This window comes from Melanotaenia boesemani, chromosome 19, assembly GCF_017639745.1.
Source record: "Melanotaenia boesemani isolate fMelBoe1 chromosome 19, fMelBoe1.pri, whole genome shotgun sequence".
NCBI classification, from domain to species: domain Eukaryota; kingdom Metazoa; phylum Chordata; class Actinopteri; order Atheriniformes; family Melanotaeniidae; genus Melanotaenia; species Melanotaenia boesemani.
The window spans coordinates 28,730,048-28,746,773 of NC_055700.1; the positions used below are offsets into that span (position 1 = coordinate 28,730,048).

The 16,726-nt window shown below is 40.8% G+C and overlaps 2 protein-coding genes and 1 long non-coding RNA gene across 9 annotated transcripts in view; 2 read left to right on the forward strand and 1 right to left on the reverse strand.

Annotated features, from left to right (window-relative positions):
* Window positions 1-562: 562 nt before the first annotated feature.
* On the forward strand, window positions 563-4,319 carry ppp6c (protein phosphatase 6, catalytic subunit). The gene is made up of 7 exons (XM_041969585.1): window positions 563-725; window positions 1,123-1,218; window positions 1,300-1,365; window positions 1,536-1,677; window positions 1,764-1,843; window positions 3,116-3,325; window positions 3,407-4,319. The coding sequence occupies exons 1-7, from the start codon at window positions 651-653 to the stop codon at window positions 3,653-3,655; spliced, it is 918 nt and encodes a 305-aa protein (XP_041825519.1). The 5' UTR covers window positions 563-650; the 3' UTR covers window positions 3,656-4,319.
* Window positions 4,320-5,319: 1,000 nt separating this feature from the next.
* On the reverse strand, window positions 5,320-6,304 carry LOC121629806. Its single transcript, XR_006008437.1, has 2 exons — window positions 5,994-6,304; window positions 5,320-5,909 (listed from the first exon to the last, which is right to left on the reverse strand). It is a non-coding gene; the product is annotated as an uncharacterized LOC121629806 (long non-coding RNA).
* A 14-nt stretch (window positions 6,305-6,318) lies between these two features.
* Window positions 6,319-16,726, forward strand: part of scai (suppressor of cancer cell invasion) — a 36,925-nt gene continuing 26,517 nt past the window's right edge. For 3 of the 7 annotated variants that reach the window (XM_041969520.1, XM_041969525.1, XM_041969526.1), the window contains exons 1-2: window positions 6,319-6,649; window positions 8,864-8,987. In XM_041969520.1, the coding sequence (XP_041825454.1) occupies window positions 8,881-8,987 (107 nt within the window). In that variant the 5' untranslated portion in view covers window positions 6,319-6,649; window positions 8,864-8,880. Of the gene's footprint in view, window positions 7,346-8,607; window positions 8,627-8,863; window positions 8,988-16,726 lie in introns of those variants that run through there. The other 4 variants (XM_041969522.1, XM_041969523.1, XM_041969521.1 and 1 more) reach the window with 4 other exon arrangements.

Here is a 16,726-nt window from a genome sequence, read left to right on the forward strand (position 1 = left end):
CCACCACTCTCACCTTGTGAACACAAACCTCACTGCCACGGGGCGTAGCCCATCTACCTTGTGGCTCCCAGCAATCTAAAAGAAAAGCACAAGTTAAAACCACAACAGAATGACCCAAATTGATAAACTTATAGAAAAAAAAGAAATTACTGGGAGCGTAATGCTGTGTGTTGCAGTGCCCTGTGGGGGTGCAGTGTGGTTGAAAGTGGTGGAAGCCCATACACCTGTTGTAGGCCATATACAGTCTCTGTGGAGGGTTTGGGGACTAGATTGTGACGTTCACTCCAGAGTAAAAGATGGTTTGTTGCCCTAAAAGCTGTCATTAAAGATTTCTGTATTTTGTTATAACTCATGGGCTTTCCATGGGCATCCTTTGATTCCTGACGTTGGGAAAACACACATTCTTCTCTGGTGGAGGCAAGGTTTATTACAATACTAGATACAACGCTAGAAATCCACAGCAGAGCTGAAGAAAGTTCGTGTTAATTTCATCCATAGTTCACACTCCGGGCCACAAGGTGGCAGTAATTCATTTCACACGAAGAAGACGGAGGCGGAGGAAGCGGAAAGAGGAGAAGAAGAAGAAGAAGAAGAAGACACTGCTGGCTGGCTAACCGTCTTTGCTCTTTTCTAGTACTAGTGTTTCGATAATGGCTCCTTTAGATCTCGATAAATACGTTGAAATCGCCAAACACTGCAAATACTTACCTGAAAACGACCTAAAGGTGAGTGTAAGGTCTCGGATGAAGCCGAGTTAAGGCTGTAGGTTTCAGTAAAAGCTAATGGCGCGACGGGTGAAGTTTGGTCAACAGAAGGTTTTATACCTTTAACCAGTTAGTCCTCGGGATGAAGAGTTGTTCGTTTTGTGTGGGTGTTTCCTCTGTGTGACAGACTGTTGTTTAATCGTCAACAAACGCATGTATTTGTGACAGCGGAAATAGGAAGATGTGGTGTTTCTCTGCCAGCTAACAGTGGAGCTTTCCTACGGTCCACAAAAACTTAAATAAGAGGCCAGAAACCTCCAGGAGATGGAAGCTGACACGACCAGCAGCTCCATCAATATAACCAAGAATAACTGCTGTTATTTGCTCCTAAAAGGACGAATTGCATTTGTTTTTACAGAGACTGTGTGATTATGTTTGCGACTTGCTGCTGGAAGAATCAAATGTCCAACCAGTTGCCACACCAGTAACAGTTTGTGGAGATATTCATGGTCAGGTAAGTCTGACTGGTTCATGTAATGGTTCATCACACAATCTGTGTATTTTTAAAACAAATGAATTTGGTGTCCCTGTCTAGTTTTATGATCTCTGCGAGCTCTTCAGGACTGGAGGCCAAGTTCCAGACACAAACTATATATTCATGGTAAGATGTGAAAACTGTTCGCCTGTTAAAAAGCTGGGAAAAGATTGTTGATCCTGTGTAAATAAACATGCAACTGCAGCAAGAATCAAACAAAAGAAACTAGATATACATGATAAGATTAAATTTTCTAATGCTTTTGGGTGTTCAATGTGTTTTCTTTCTTCCTGTAGGGAGATTTTGTAGACAGGGGATATTATAGTTTGGAGACATTTACATACCTACTAGCTTTAAAAGCCAAGTGGCCTGATCGCATCACACTTCTAAGAGGAAACCATGAAAGTAGACAGATAACACAAGTGTATGGCTTTTATGGTACGTACTTCATTCATGTCATTTATTTTCTTTTTAACTGCTCAGAGTTAATTTAAAATGTTTGTTCTGCTTTTTTTCTTGTTTAGATGAATGTCAAACAAAGTATGGGAATGCTAATGCCTGGAGGTATTGCACCAAAGTGTTCGACATGCTGACTGTGGCAGCGGTACGTCCATGAGCTTCCATCACATCTGTCTGATGGACTTTTTTTTTTATTTATGTCAAGAGTTTTATGTAAGGGATCCATTTCAGGTCTTCTAGCATCTTAAAACACCATCTACCGACAGTTTCTGTTTGTATAAGTAGTATAATTTGACCTAATTGTTATAGGGCCAAAAAGCAATACTTTTAAGCAGACAGAAGGAGGAAACTCATTTTATCTTTGCAGTAATTCCTGCTGCTTGTTGGATTGTCTCTGAGAGGTGCTAGGCTACACAGCCAGGATACAACTAAATGAATCTCTAGATCATTCACCGACCATAGTTACTGCTGAAAGGTTGGTTGTGTGAGTCGCTGTGCATCATCTGTGCTGCTGTTGGGGTGTTGTCAGGACTCTGTGGGGATTTATTGCAGCTTCACCAAACGATTAAAAAGTATTTGTCTTCATTTCTCTGCAGTTGACACACAAGTTCTACAAGCTCATTCATCCAGTGCAGATGTGTTTTTCTTATGAATGCAGAAAAGTTGCCAGAATGACGCTAATAGATTTATCATGTTTTTAGACCTGCCTACAAACCCTGAGCAAATAGGGTCCAGCTTGCCAGCACATCCCAGTTCTTGGTCTTTGTTTAAGGCCCATTTATGCTCCCTTACGTACGTAAATAGGGACGTCCTTTTCAAACATTGTCATACGTTGTCATCCTCATACTTACATGTGTCTCTTACGGTGCCATGGTTAAGTCATTTCCTCCACTAGCGGGCAGCGCTGAGTCCAGACGTCACTCCTGTGATTGGACGTCCGTCTCAGACATTTGGCAGCTGTAATGCGTTGCTGTGAAGTAGTCTAACCACCTAACACACCCTAACACTTGCATATCCTATTTTCAAAAGCTCACTCACTTTCTACAATTGTCCTTGTCTTCATTCTTCTTCTTTTTTGTTCCCTTCCTGATCCTCGTCTTCTTCTTCTTCTCTGGTTTGTTTCTTTTGCTGCTGCTTATCAGCTGTTCTGCTCAGCACTGCCCCTGTGATTTCCGGTGGTATTGTTCCGTCTTCTGCGTCAGGTGACGGATAGCTAACTCCCTGAAAACACATCAAAGCGCGCATAACCGACGCAGAAGACGGGAAGAAACTGTCCGTCCATCTGCGTTTCCGTCTTCTGTCGAGCATTAATGGGCCTTAACATGTAGATTTTCATGGAAATTTGGTACATCAACCTACATTTATTCACTTTTGGATCTCTTATTTCCTGTTGACTTCTTCCTAACTCTGATCCTAGCTGATAAATGAACAAGTCCTGTGTGTCCATGGTGGTCTTTCACCCGACATCAAGACTTTGGACCAAATCCGAACCATCGAACGCAACCAGGAGATTCCTCACAAAGGAGCCTTTTGTGATCTGGTGTGGTCGGACCCAGAGGATGTGGACACCTGGGCTATCAGTCCTCGAGGGGCCGGCTGGCTGTTTGGCTCCAAGGTCACTAATGAGGTAAATCTCAGCTGCATTTAGAAATGAGAATTAAAACATGTTTGAACTTGTAATAAGTTGTCCTCATATATTCTGCTTCAGTTTGTTCACATCAACAACCTGAAGCTCATCTGCCGTGCACACCAGCTGGTCCACGAGGGTTACAAGTTTATGTTCGACGAGAAGCTGGTGACGGTGTGGTCGGCGCCCAACTACTGCTACCGCTGCGGGAACATCGCCTCCATCATGGTGTTCAAGGACGTCAACAGAAGAGAGCCCAAGCTGTTCCGGGCAGTTCCTGATTCTGAGCGCGTCATACCCCCCCGAACAACCACCCCATATTTCCTCTAATGGGAACCCCCCCCCTTTACCTCTAAAACTTATTTATATCCATCAAAGTAAAAATGACTCCAGCAGAGCAGTCGTGTCTCCTTCAGCAGAAAGTTTGTTCTGTTTTCACCAAACTCACTTTGTTCTGTGAAAGATTTAACTCATAAAAAACTGTCAACATTTGTTTTTTTTAAGTTGGGGGGAGTCAATTTTCACAGTTCTGTATCCCACTGAGACAAATGCACACTGAAGCGGTAAATACCAGTAAATCAGGCTGAAGTGAAGGTAGTAGCTAGATTTAATGGTTCCCCTCTATAAGAATGATTTTTTGCCTTTTACACTATTTCTGTTTTAGATGGATTGAAGTGTTGCTGGTGTTTGAACGCCTCAGACCCAGTCTGTACTGTAACAGCTGCTGAGCCCATCCTGCTACAACCTGCCTTAACTGATGAATGACTGCTCTTTTTTACATCTGTCTGAAACTGGTATTTAATTCAACCTTTTTTCGTCAGCGTGTCTTAAATATGATGAAGTGTTGCCTGGACAGAGGCATTTCTAAACATGATGGTTCATTTATCAGCAGGTTTTCACTGTGCCAACAAACAGCTCTGCACATCAGTGGGAGCAGAAAGCTGTTTGGACACTGTTCCCTCTTTTATTATTTGAATAAACTTTCATTCATTAAGGTGTGTGAATACCAGTCTCTCAATCTACTCTGGATTATGCAGTGATGGCGCAGGAAAAGTCCTCCACATTAGCATTTACACATGACCCAACACTTGCCTGAAATTTAGTCTTTCAGGTCCAAATACTATTGAGGGAGTTTTGCCGAACTGATCCATCCCGTTCATCTGAACAGCTCGCTATGCAGCTGGTTGCTGGACTTCCTCAGTGAGAGGCCACAAGCAGTACGGGTCAGCAATAACACCTCGAGCACCATCACACTGCGCACACCCACAGGGATGTGTGCTCTTCACCCTGCTGACCCATGACTGCACACCAACATTCACCAACCACAGAGTGAAGTTTGCAGATGATACGACTGGTGGGCCTCATCTGAAACAACGATGAGACAAACTACAGGAAGGAGGTCAGCCATCTGTCCATGTGGTGCAGCAATAACCTTTTAAATGTGGACAAGACAAAGATTGTGCTGGACTTCAGAAGAGGCCACACTGAACATGTCCCACTGAACATCAATTGCTGCTTTTCTATTACACCTAGAATTTTACAAAACCTAAACATCGCAAAAACAAAAACTTGGGAGTGGAAACACCTACATTTCAAAAAACCTCTCAAATATCGATGAAAAGTTTTTACTTTCTCGTGGTTTTTCTGATGTGTCATTATAGATGTAAATCAGAAAAGTGTAATGGAAACACTTTCGCATTTACACGTGCCCAGATGTGATGTAGGAGGCCACGTACCAGTTCATTAAACGTAAAGATGGCGCCGTATGAGTAGATGCAGGAGAGACAGAAATCTTTTACTAATAATTAAAGAAAAATATAACTGTCATCCTTGACAGCAAACAACAGCAAATTCAGAGATTTACAAAGAATTAGAAATGTCCGTCCTCCTCAAAGTGGAGACTCGTGAGACGAGATTTTACGAGAATAACGACTAAAGCGCTAAACACCGTTCAGTGGAAACACCTGCAAATCACTGCTGCACTTTGTCGAAATTTTAGAAGCATCGCTTTTATTTTGTGAAAAAATGTAATGGAAATGCAGCCGCAGTTTTTCAGTAGAAGCAAGACTGTAAACACATCAAGACTATGTTTACAGATCTAGAATAAATGTTAGTCAATGCAAACCTGTCTGTAGTGGATTATAACAACATTATCCACAATAGAAAACACTGTAGGTATAAGACCCATTTTAAAGCTGTTTTTCTCGGCATGCTGCACATCGTCCTTCAGCTGTGTGCCAGAGGTTAGTGCCCTGCTTCAGTTTACCTTCAGATCTGCATCCTTCAACAAAGCTTGTGATATTACTGTCTGTTTCCAGGATTTACTCTGTCCCGGTCACTCCTGTGTGGAACATGTCAGTCTGTCTGTTCTCTCTGCCTGGTGTCAGATGGAAAATGAGCTGAATGACAGAGGACCAGGACCAGGACGCGTTGACGTGTCGCAGCAGTGGGCTGAGGCTGTCAATGTGGCACAAATGAAAACTGTCTTCTCCTCATGTTGTTATGGGACATTAAGACCAATGAGCCTTGTGCAATAGTTGCTTTCACGTTTCCTGATGTGCAGCTTTTTGACTTATTGTGACTGCTGAGAAAGAATAGGAGGACTTTATAAAGAAAGGAGGAAAAACACAAATAAGTAACTACACTTAAAAAAAACAAGCCCAAATACCTGCAACTTGCAACTGACAATATTTCCAAGTGACATTACAGAAAAACAAGCCCAAAGTCCCTCAAAACAAGCTGACATGGCAACACTGGTCTCCACAGAACTCTGACGTAAGCTAATATTTTCAATTTGTGATTGGCCACATGATGTGCCTATCAAAATAAAATCCCGCCCCTTCTGTAGAGTCGGCTCGCTGGTGGGAGCCGACTCTTCTGGCATTACAAAGAATCGGCTCATAAAGCCAGCTCGCGCTGAGACGACACATCACAAAAATGAAGAGCCAGTTCTTCTAAAGGAGGGGGATTTGGGGGGCGGGGAGTGTTCGCACGCGCGGTCTGGGGCCGTATAGCGGGTAGTGTGACCCGGAAGTAGCTAGCAGTGGTACAGCTCGAGTCCTCACCCTTCCTCCTGCTGTGACAGGACAACACGGCGCGAGGCTATGACACACTGCAGCTCCGTCTGCGCGGATCAGGACGTCAGGCGCGCGCCACATCAGTCCGGACGCACGTAGAGACAACGGGATGCCAACAAGGTCGAGCTTCACGCGCTGAGCTCGTCGTTTTGTTTTTTTGTTTTTTTAATTTAATTTAATTTTTTTTGTTTGTTTTTGACAGTATTTTTTGTCTTTGTGGTTCCTGCTGCTCATCAAAGCTAGCGAGGTGAGGTTATATGAACACAGATCATTAGCTTCATCATCCTCATCATCACCGCCGCTGATCTGTTATCTCGAACATCTCGGTTATGTAGTTATCTGGACAGAGATCTGGTTCTGATCGGCAGTGACAGACCACAGATGTTTGTTAAATCAGAGCTAACAGTGGATATTCATCACTGAGACAAAGGAGTCTTCATCAGTTTACTCACACGATGACATGTTTCTGTCAGACCTACTTACATTGAGGTCTTGATGCTAACGGCTCAGAACCAAGATCAGTCCTGGAGGTCTGGTCTGAATATTAAGAGTGGTGGCGGTCTGAACACTAGCAGTCAGATGGTGAGCATTCCTCTGTTATTTGAATATGGTGACCAGTTTGGTCCATCATCATCATCATCATCAGGCTGAGCTGTCCTCACGTTTTAGGAATTCAAATGAAGCGAGAAGACTTTAAAAACACAAAAGTCAGTGAATTCATGTTTGCTGGAATATTTCTTCCACTGCAGGTGAGTTATAGTCACAGATGATGACTGACACCTGATTGATAGACAGACATAGAATGAGATTCTGGAGCCAGTGGTGATCCAGATCTCCAGAATCTGGGACAGAACTCCATCCTCCAGGATGACCAGTCTGGTGACCAGCATGAGGAGGAGGAACCAGCTGTTATGACTGTGTATGGATCTTCATCACTACTGAGGTCTCTGAAGGTGGAAAATGAATAAAGCGTAAAAACATTTAGCCGTGTTCTTCATTCCACATAAGCTGCATCCTTACCAGTTCTACCTGGTTGTAAAGATAACTCATCAGGCTTTGCATCCATGTAGAATACAGCACTAGCTGGGATTATTAAAGGGTAGAAAGAAACCACCAAACACTAAGTTACTGATTTTGTTTTAGTTTTGGGACACAGTTACAGGTCACAGGTGACTATCTTCTGGTCTTATTCCAGACTGAGGACAGACTCAGAGGGAGCACATCATCCCAAAGCTCCAGAAACTTAACTGATACCTCAGTAAACTAACAGAAACTAGAATAGCGGGAGCAGCACTCATTTTGAGAACCAGAGACTGAGCTCCTACTGTATGTCCATCGATCCATCCATCCATCAGGAACGGTAGTGTGTAACTCTGTGGAGTGAGTTGTGATGGATAGCTTACCCTATAGGTGATATAGTTACTTTTTCCAGGCATTTCTATCCCGTCCAGGAGGTTTACAATCCAGCCACTAAATGTAGTTTTATTCAGAGACTCTATCTGGTAAATCCACAATGATCCATGATAACAGCATTATTTACCACATTTCACCATAAAAACATCACCATCACTACTATGTTGCTAAGAGACCTCTATTTAGACCTGGACATGATGATGAAGCCACTTCCTGTCAGACTTTCCACCAATCAGAGAGCTTAGATTGACGGTAACGTCCAATCAGGAGCAGCCAAAGATCAACCAGTGAGCAGAAAGTTCTATGTGTGTGTGAAGAGAAGAAAAATAATGCTCCTCTATGGCTGGAATAAAGCCAAGAAGACGTTTCTGATGCACGGTGGTGCCACAAAGCAGCTGAGCTGGAGTTGGTTTAGTGAGGATAGCAGGTAAATAGTAGAATAAATATTCATACATTAATTTTTCAGTCTTGAAAACATCACATCTGTATGCTGACTGGGATTAAAAGGCTTCAGCTCCTACAGGCAGTTTTACATTAGAAAAAGGCAGAGCAGAAATAAAAAAATAGCTTAGAGTTTTAAGTGTTAGTCATCTATACTACCTTATACTTCTGTATAATTCTGGGTGCAGGCACATAGTTGCCCCACCTTGGAGTGGCTCTGAGGTCACACTCAGATCTTTTCATTAAAGAACGATTTCAACCAGGCTGATGGTTTTACCTGACTCTGCTGCTTGACCTGATTGCACAGCCGTCTCAAGAAATCGGAGGTTGCAGTGAAAATCTGGGACAGCCCAGGTCATCCTAAAAAAAGGTGACCACGTGACACATTTCTCTATAGTTTCTTATGTCTATTCATATTCAAGTAGGGCACTCAGATATCTGCAGCCATTGTGTGTTCAGACTGCGGATATCAATATCTCATCAGTCTGATATAAAATCATGAGTTTATATTGCTGCAGGTGGTACTTTGGTTTGATTTGTACTGGTATCCAGTATTTCATGTTACATCTGTGTAATCTGTACTCTGTCTGTGTCCTGTTTGTAAAAGGTGTTAAAGTCAGTGTCATGACTGGAGCCGAGACTGAGGATGATATTCCACTAAGTGAGAGGAAGACGGTCACTGATTTCTGCTACCTGCTGGACAAGTCCAAACAGCTCTTCAATGGGTTAAGGTGAGTCTGATTACCTGGTTTACAACTCTGCCCACCCAACTAGCTGCTTGGTTGCCTTAGTGGTAAATGGTGCGGACCCACTGATGTAACCTATCCAGAGGACAAACAACCAGCCAGACATGTTCCTCTGACTTCCACCTCTGTGATCTGCCGCTCCAGATCACATGGTGTCAGGTTCCTGAGTGCTGATTGGACAGCAGGTGCAGGTGTGTTGGAAGAACTTGGGGTGTACATGAAGTTCAAGAATGGAGATGCAGACATAGAGGGAGGAAAAGTCAACAGCCAGAATGTGTTTGGACAAACAGAGCCACACAAAGATGTTCATGTTGGGAATCCTTAAACTAGCAAATGACACTTTCAGTTTCAGCCTCAGCCAGAAAAAGTGTCTGTTGAAGATAAACGCTGCTGATCAGGATTCATTCCTCTATAATCTCAAGTGTTTTCATCGTCATCATCACAACAGACTTGAGAGAAAATACAGAATGAAAACCTTCAAAGCGACCAGATGGAGGAGCAGCGTCCTCCTGCTGAGCTGCTGAAGCTGTCATCTGATGGTCGGCCAACAAGCTTGTCCTGTCCTTATGCTGAGTCAGGACAAGGAAAACAGAGTTTTTCCTTTTTTTACATGTTTCTCCATGTTAATGAATTTTAGAAGGGGAAGGGGTTGACCACCCATACCTGCAAAAAAAAACACACGGAACAGTCAGAAAGATAAGAGTAGAAGTTTTTCTGGAACTTTGTTTCTTCCTGGTTGTGTCAGTAAATAAAAACAATGACATTTTCATGAATACGTCTAGAACAGTATTTAACTTAAAATATATGGATCCTGAAAAATTTTCATTTCCAGCCTGAAAACATGTTAAATGTCAGGTAATCCTCACCGCAGGGCCAGAAATGTGATTGTATTCATGTAAAAAAGTGTCAGAAAGGTGAGCAAACATCCAGTCACGATGTAGCTGTGTATTCTTTTTTTTACTGGATGATGGTTTCCAGGATAAGGCTCTTAGTTAACCTGTTCATCACAGACCCCCCTGTACAGGAGGCAGCATGAGATCCTACAGCCCAGAAGATGTTTGCAGACACTAGGAAGCAGCAGTGTAGCATAGCAACATGATGGGGAGAAACTCAAAGACTTGAACCAGCAGAGACTCTGGAGCTAGCAGCCAGAAATCAGATAAAAAGTTTGATTCCAGCTCTAAAAAACTCTGCTAATGTGTTCTCCTACAACTCTGCCTTTGTTTGAAATGAATCATGAAGGTCTTGCTGGTTTCCATGGAGATGAAGGTGGTTTTATTTCATAGACTATCTTGGGCTTCACTTCTTTCTGGATCCTCATGGTTGTTCTAAGGTGAATGTGGGGCTATATATAATAGAGGTCCATCATCATCATCATCATCATCATCACCATCATCATCATCATCATCATCATCATGGCTTCCTGAGATTTTTACCTCCTCTATTAAAACACCTGGAAAACCTGCTCAGGTTCCCTTTTACCTTCTACTGTAGCACAGTTCCTCATCAGATATTACTTTACTCATTCCTAGGACTACTTTACTTACTCCTATGACTTCTTTACTCATTCCTAGGATTACTTTACTCATTCCTAGGACTACTTTACTCATTCCTAGGACTTCTTTACTCATTCCTAGGACTACTTTACTTATTCCTAGGATTACTTTACTCATTCCAAAGATTACTTTACTAATTCCTAGGATTACTTTACTTATTCATAGGATTACTTTACTCATTCCTAGGACTACTTTACTCATTCCTAAGATTACTTTACTCATTCCTAGGACTACTTTACTTATTCCTAGGATTACTTTACTCATTCCTGTGATTACTTTACTCATTCCCAGGTTTACTTTACTCATTCCTAGGACTACTTTACTCATTCCTAGGATTACTTTACTCATTCCTAGGATTACTTTACTCATTCCTAAGACTACTTTACTTACTCCTATGACTTCTTTACTCATTCCTAGGACTACTTTACTCATTCCTAGGATTACTTTACTCTTTCCCAGTATTACTTTACTCATTCCTAGGACTACTTTACTTACTCCTATGACTTCTTTACTCATTCCTAGGATTACTTTACTCATTCCTAGGACTACTTTACTCATTCCTAGGACTTCTTTACTCATTCCTAGGACTACTTTACTTATTCCTAGGATTACTTTACTCATTCCTAAGATTACTTTACTCATTCCTAGGATTACTTTACTTATTCCTAGGACTACTTTACTCATTCCTAGGACTACTTTGCTCATTCCTAAGATTACTTTACTCATTCCTAGGACTACTTTACTTATTCCTAGGATTACTTTACTCATTCCTAGGTTTACTTTACTCATTCCTATAACTACTTTACTCATTCCTAGGATTATTTTACTCATTCCTAGGACTTCTTTACTCATTCCTAGGACTACTTTACTCATTCCTAGGATTACTTTACTCATTCCTAGGACTACTTTACTCATTCCTAGGATTACTTTACTCATTCCTAGGACTTCTTTACTCATTCCTAGGACTACTTTACTCATTCCTAGGATTACTTTACTCATTCCTAGGATTACTTTACTCATTCCTAAGACTACTTTACTTACTCCTATGACTTCTTTACTCATTCCTAGGACTACTTTACTCATTCCTAGGATTACGTTACTCTTTCCCAGTATTACTTTACTCATTCCTAGGACTACTTTACTTACTCCTATGACTTCTTTACTCATTCCTAGGATTACTTTACTCATTCCTAGGACTACTTTACTCATTCCTAGGACTTCTTTACTCATTCCTAGGACTACTGTACTTATTCCTAGGATTACTTTACTCATTCCTAAGATTACTTTACTAATTCCTAGGATTACTTTACTTATTCCTAGGATTACTTTACTCATTCCTAGCACTACTTTGCTCATTCCTAAGATTACTTTACTCATTCCTAGGACTACTTTACTTATTCATAGGATTACTTTACTCATTCCTAGGTTTACTTTACTCATTCCTATAACTACTTTACTCATTCCTAGGATTACTCTACTCATTCCTAGGACTTCTTTACTCATTCCTAGGACTACTTTACTCATTCCTAGGATTACTTTACTCATTCCTAGGACTACTTTACTCATTCCTAGGATTACTTTACTCATTCCTAGGACTTCTTTACTCATTCCTAGGATTACTTTACACATTCCTAGGACTTCTTTACTCATACCTAGGATTACTTTACTCATTCCTAGGACTACTTTACTCATGCCTAGGACTACTTTACTCATTCCTAGGATTACTTTACTCATTCCTAGGACTCCTTTACTCATTCCTAGGACTACTTTACTCATTCCTAGGACTACTTTACTCATTCCTATGACTTCTTTACTCATTCCTAGGACTACTTTACTCATTCCTAGGATTACCTTACTCATTCCTAGGATTACTTAACTCAATCCTAGGATTACTTTACTCATTCCTATGATTACTTTACTAATTCCTATGATTACTTTACTCATTCCTAGGACTACTTTACTCATTCCTAGGATTACTTTACTGATTCCTAGGACTTGTTTACTCATTCCTAGGACTAGTTTACTAATTCCTAGGATTACTTTACTCATTCCTAGGACTACTTTACTCATTCCTAGGATTACTTTACTCATTCCTAGGACTTCTTTACTCATTCCTAGGATTACTTTACACATTCCTAGGACCTTTTTACTCATACCTAGGATTACTTTACTCATTCCTAGGACTACTTTACTCATTCCTAGGATTACTTTACTCATTCCTAGGACTCCTTTACTCATTCCTAGGACTACTTTACTCATTCCTAGGACTACTTTACTCATTCCTAGGACTACTTTACTCATTCCTATGACTTCTTTACTCATTCCTAGGACTACTTTACTCATTCCTAGGATTACCTTACTCATTCCTAGGATTACTTTACTCAATCCTAGGATTACTGTACTCATTCCTATGATTACTTTACTAATTCCTAGGTTTACTTTACTCATTCCTAGGATTACTTTACTCATTCCTAGGATTACTTTTCTCATTCCTAGGACTTCTTTACTAATTCCTAGGACTACTTTACTCATTCCTAGGATTACTTTACTCATTCCTAGGACTACTTTACTCATTCCTAGGATTACTTTACTCATTCCTAGGACTTCTTTACTCATTTCTAGGATTACTTTACACATTCCTAGGACTTCTTTACTCATACCTAGGATTACTTTACTCATTCCTAGGACTAATTTACTCATTCCTAGGACTACTTTACTCATTCCTAGGATTACTTTACTCATTCCTAGGACTTCTTTACTCACTCCTAGGACTACTTTACCTATTCCTAGGATTACTTTACTCATTCCTAGGATTACTTTACTCATTCCTAGGACTTCTTTACTCACTCCTAGGACTACTTTACTCATTCCTAGGACGACTTTACTCATTTCTAGGACTACTTTACTCATTCCTAGGACTACTTTACTCATTCCTAGGATTACTTTACTCATTCCTAGGACTTCTTTACTCATACCTAGGATCACTTTACTCATTCCTAGGACTTCTTTACTCATTCCTAGGACTTTTTTGCTCATTCCTAGGATTACTTTACTCATTCCTAGGACTTCTTTACTCAATCCTAGGATTACTTTACTCATTCCTAGGATTACAAAGTCGACAAATGCGCGATCTGCTTTCTCATTCAGATTAGAGTCTTTGCTCTCAATCAAGTCCGATGTGTTGCTAATGAGCCTTGTTAAATCAGCAACTGTGAGTGAATGTCACTCACCAGAGAAGGGTTAACCAGATCATGAGGGTTTTTCTTTGGTGCCGGAGATTTATTTGAAGTGATTGGAAATGAGGGAAATTTATCATCACTACAAAGTCCTCAATGACCCCAGCATCCTGTGGCCTCCTCAAGCTATCGCACATGGTGAGTTAGCTTAAGCTAGCTCAGCAGAATGAAAAGAATGCTGCTGTTTGTTGTGACAGTGGCTCGACAAGTCTGGCTGTACAGTTTAAAGACAAGCAAAAAGGAAAAAGTACTTTATGGAGACTTGATCACAGTTCTTTTCCAAAGCTAGATGTGTAGTGTCTCAATGCTGGTACTCTCAAGCCCCCATCTTGGCCCGCTGTGTTCGGGGGGATAACTTTATTATTTATTTATTTTGCCGGATTGTAATCTAGCACTTTTGGAGTCGATGCCTTGCTCAGTATGTCAATCTGTTAAAGATCATACTACATGCTTACACACACTGCTAAAATACAACAAATTTGTATATTAATCACTTTAAGAGAGGTAAAAGGAATTTGTGTCTCTGGTTGCAAATAATAAATATGACCGATTTCCCACATTTATTGTCATGACTTGTTTTTTTCACCTGTCAATCTTATGACGAAGCATGGCTTCACAAAAATCAGCCACACACCTATTAAACTACTCTTGTTCACACTGTTTGCTAGGAAACACCCCAGAAATGGAGTGCTATATGCATGTTTTCAGGATGGAAGAAATTTATTCTTGGTACCAGTACTGTGGCAGAAGAGGCAGTGCAGAGATTTAACCTAAAAACTGAGGTTTGTCATTGTCATACTACAATATATAACTATACATTGTTGGCTTGTCAAGAGACTGAAGATAGAAATTAACTTTGGCTATATGTGTTCATTAATTGTCCCTTTATAAATAAGGTAACTTCGAACTTCAGGAACCTGCTGTACAGCCACGTCACGCACATCACTAACAAAACAAGCCCAGAGGAGAAGTGAAAAGGTACCTTTATTTCAGAAAGAGACTAAAAGAGAGGGTAGGTGTCAAATGAGAAAAATATTCAAGTTAGTGGGAATCTCGAACTCTGTGGAGAAAAAGAATGGAAATTGGCACCAAGGCACAATATATTAAGCCCATTAAATTTGAGAACCAAACTTTGTCTTTAACTCTTATGACATAAACACATTCTCTTCAGAATTATGTGAAAAGATTCAAATTTGACAACTTTCTCACTGGTTGCTACTGGATTTCTCCCTTTGAGCCTCCTGCAGCACATAAATGCCCCATTACAGCATGATTGAGATTCACTTAGTTTTAGTTACTATGTCTGATCCTGTGCGAGTAAGCCCTAAGGGTCTTACGTTTTTGTCCAGAGGATAAAATTTCACCTATTCTCACAAAGTATTTTATTTTGAAACTTGCGCGTTAGTGATGGGATGTTCGGCTCGTTTCAGAGAGCCGGCTCTTTTGGCTCGGCTCCCAAAGAAGAGCCGGCTCTTTTGGCTCCCGAACGGATCTTAATTTAGCATCTTTTTTAGCCCCATAATTTACCTTAACTTCTCAAAATTAATGAATTGTGTTCTGAAAACCTGTTTGTGTTCAGCATTTTTATGAGAAGCCTTATATTTGCCTCTTTTTAAGCATTTATTCTGATACAAAACCACTTACTTTAGTTTACTATTTTAACAAAAATCTTATATTGCACAAATGGACAAAAAACAGCAAACAAATCCACAAACAGAACGAGATCCAAACTCAAGAAAGCAGCATTAATGTCCTCAGCGCAGGTTGGCATTCAGAAAAATAAGATGCCTCATCTTGGATGGCTGATCCGGTTTCCCCCCTGTGTTTTGTTTCATATAAAATCCGTTTGGATGTTATTTAATCTTGAAATTCAGGGCGTATCCTTTTGATTGATAGGTATCCAATATCTGCGGAAAGAACAGAGAGTGCAGCACAACCGCGGTTTTTAGTCGGCTAACAGCGCTCCTTAGCTTTAGCCCGCCCACCTCCGTTAGCTGGTTAGCTACCGTTGCTCGGGGTTAGCTCTTAGCTCGCTTAGCTCTTAGTTACAGGCAGCTCGGCGTTTGAAGGTTGTCAATCATCCACCCCCACCTTCACAGTCCCCCTCTCAGCTCCAGCTCTTGGCCCATTTTTGGATTTTCCGGGACTAACGCTAGGTTGAGACATGGTTACCCACCGTGTGCTTACATAAACAAAAGTAAGCCTATGTTGGAGTGGGACAGATTATCCAGCTTTAAGCTTCTTTTTCTGCCGTTGTCTTTATTTATTTGTAGGTGCATCGCTACATTTTATTTAATCCCCTTGTTGCAGCAGATGCGCTGAAGTGTAATTTGGCGCCTCTATTCATGCGTCCTCACGTGTTGAAGGTAGGCGTTGTGGCTGCAGGCTGCACCCACTAGATAGAGCCACAGACCACTAGATTAGTTTAAAATAGCTAACTGTTATTAACCCTTCAGCTGACTGGATTTTGGTTGATTTATGACTCATTTGGCACATTTGGCTGAGTTAATATATTACCAGTCGAATATGTCCAGTGTTTATTATTAGACTGAAGGCGGTGCAAAGGCCTGTTGTAATTGCTCAGTTTTTTCCTCCTTCTTCTTGTTCATCTCCTTAATCGTCTCAAAAATCAATCGCATTCTTGGGGACCTGACCATGCTCAAAAACTCACCAAATCTTGCCTGCATGTAAAAACACCCTGGTGTCACATTTCTCATGATCACAAAATAGGTCTTTAATAGTAAAGAGAGATTGGATGGACATTAAAAAATTACATGGATGACAAGAAAACCAGCCGCTGACGGTGTTTTTATTTGTGTTGGTGTTTCAACCAGTATGAGTTACTTTTTTTTTACTCTCATTGTTTTTTTTGTATTGTTTAGCTTTTATTGTTTTTTTCTTTTTAATATTTTTTTTAGCTTCTTAGCTGTTT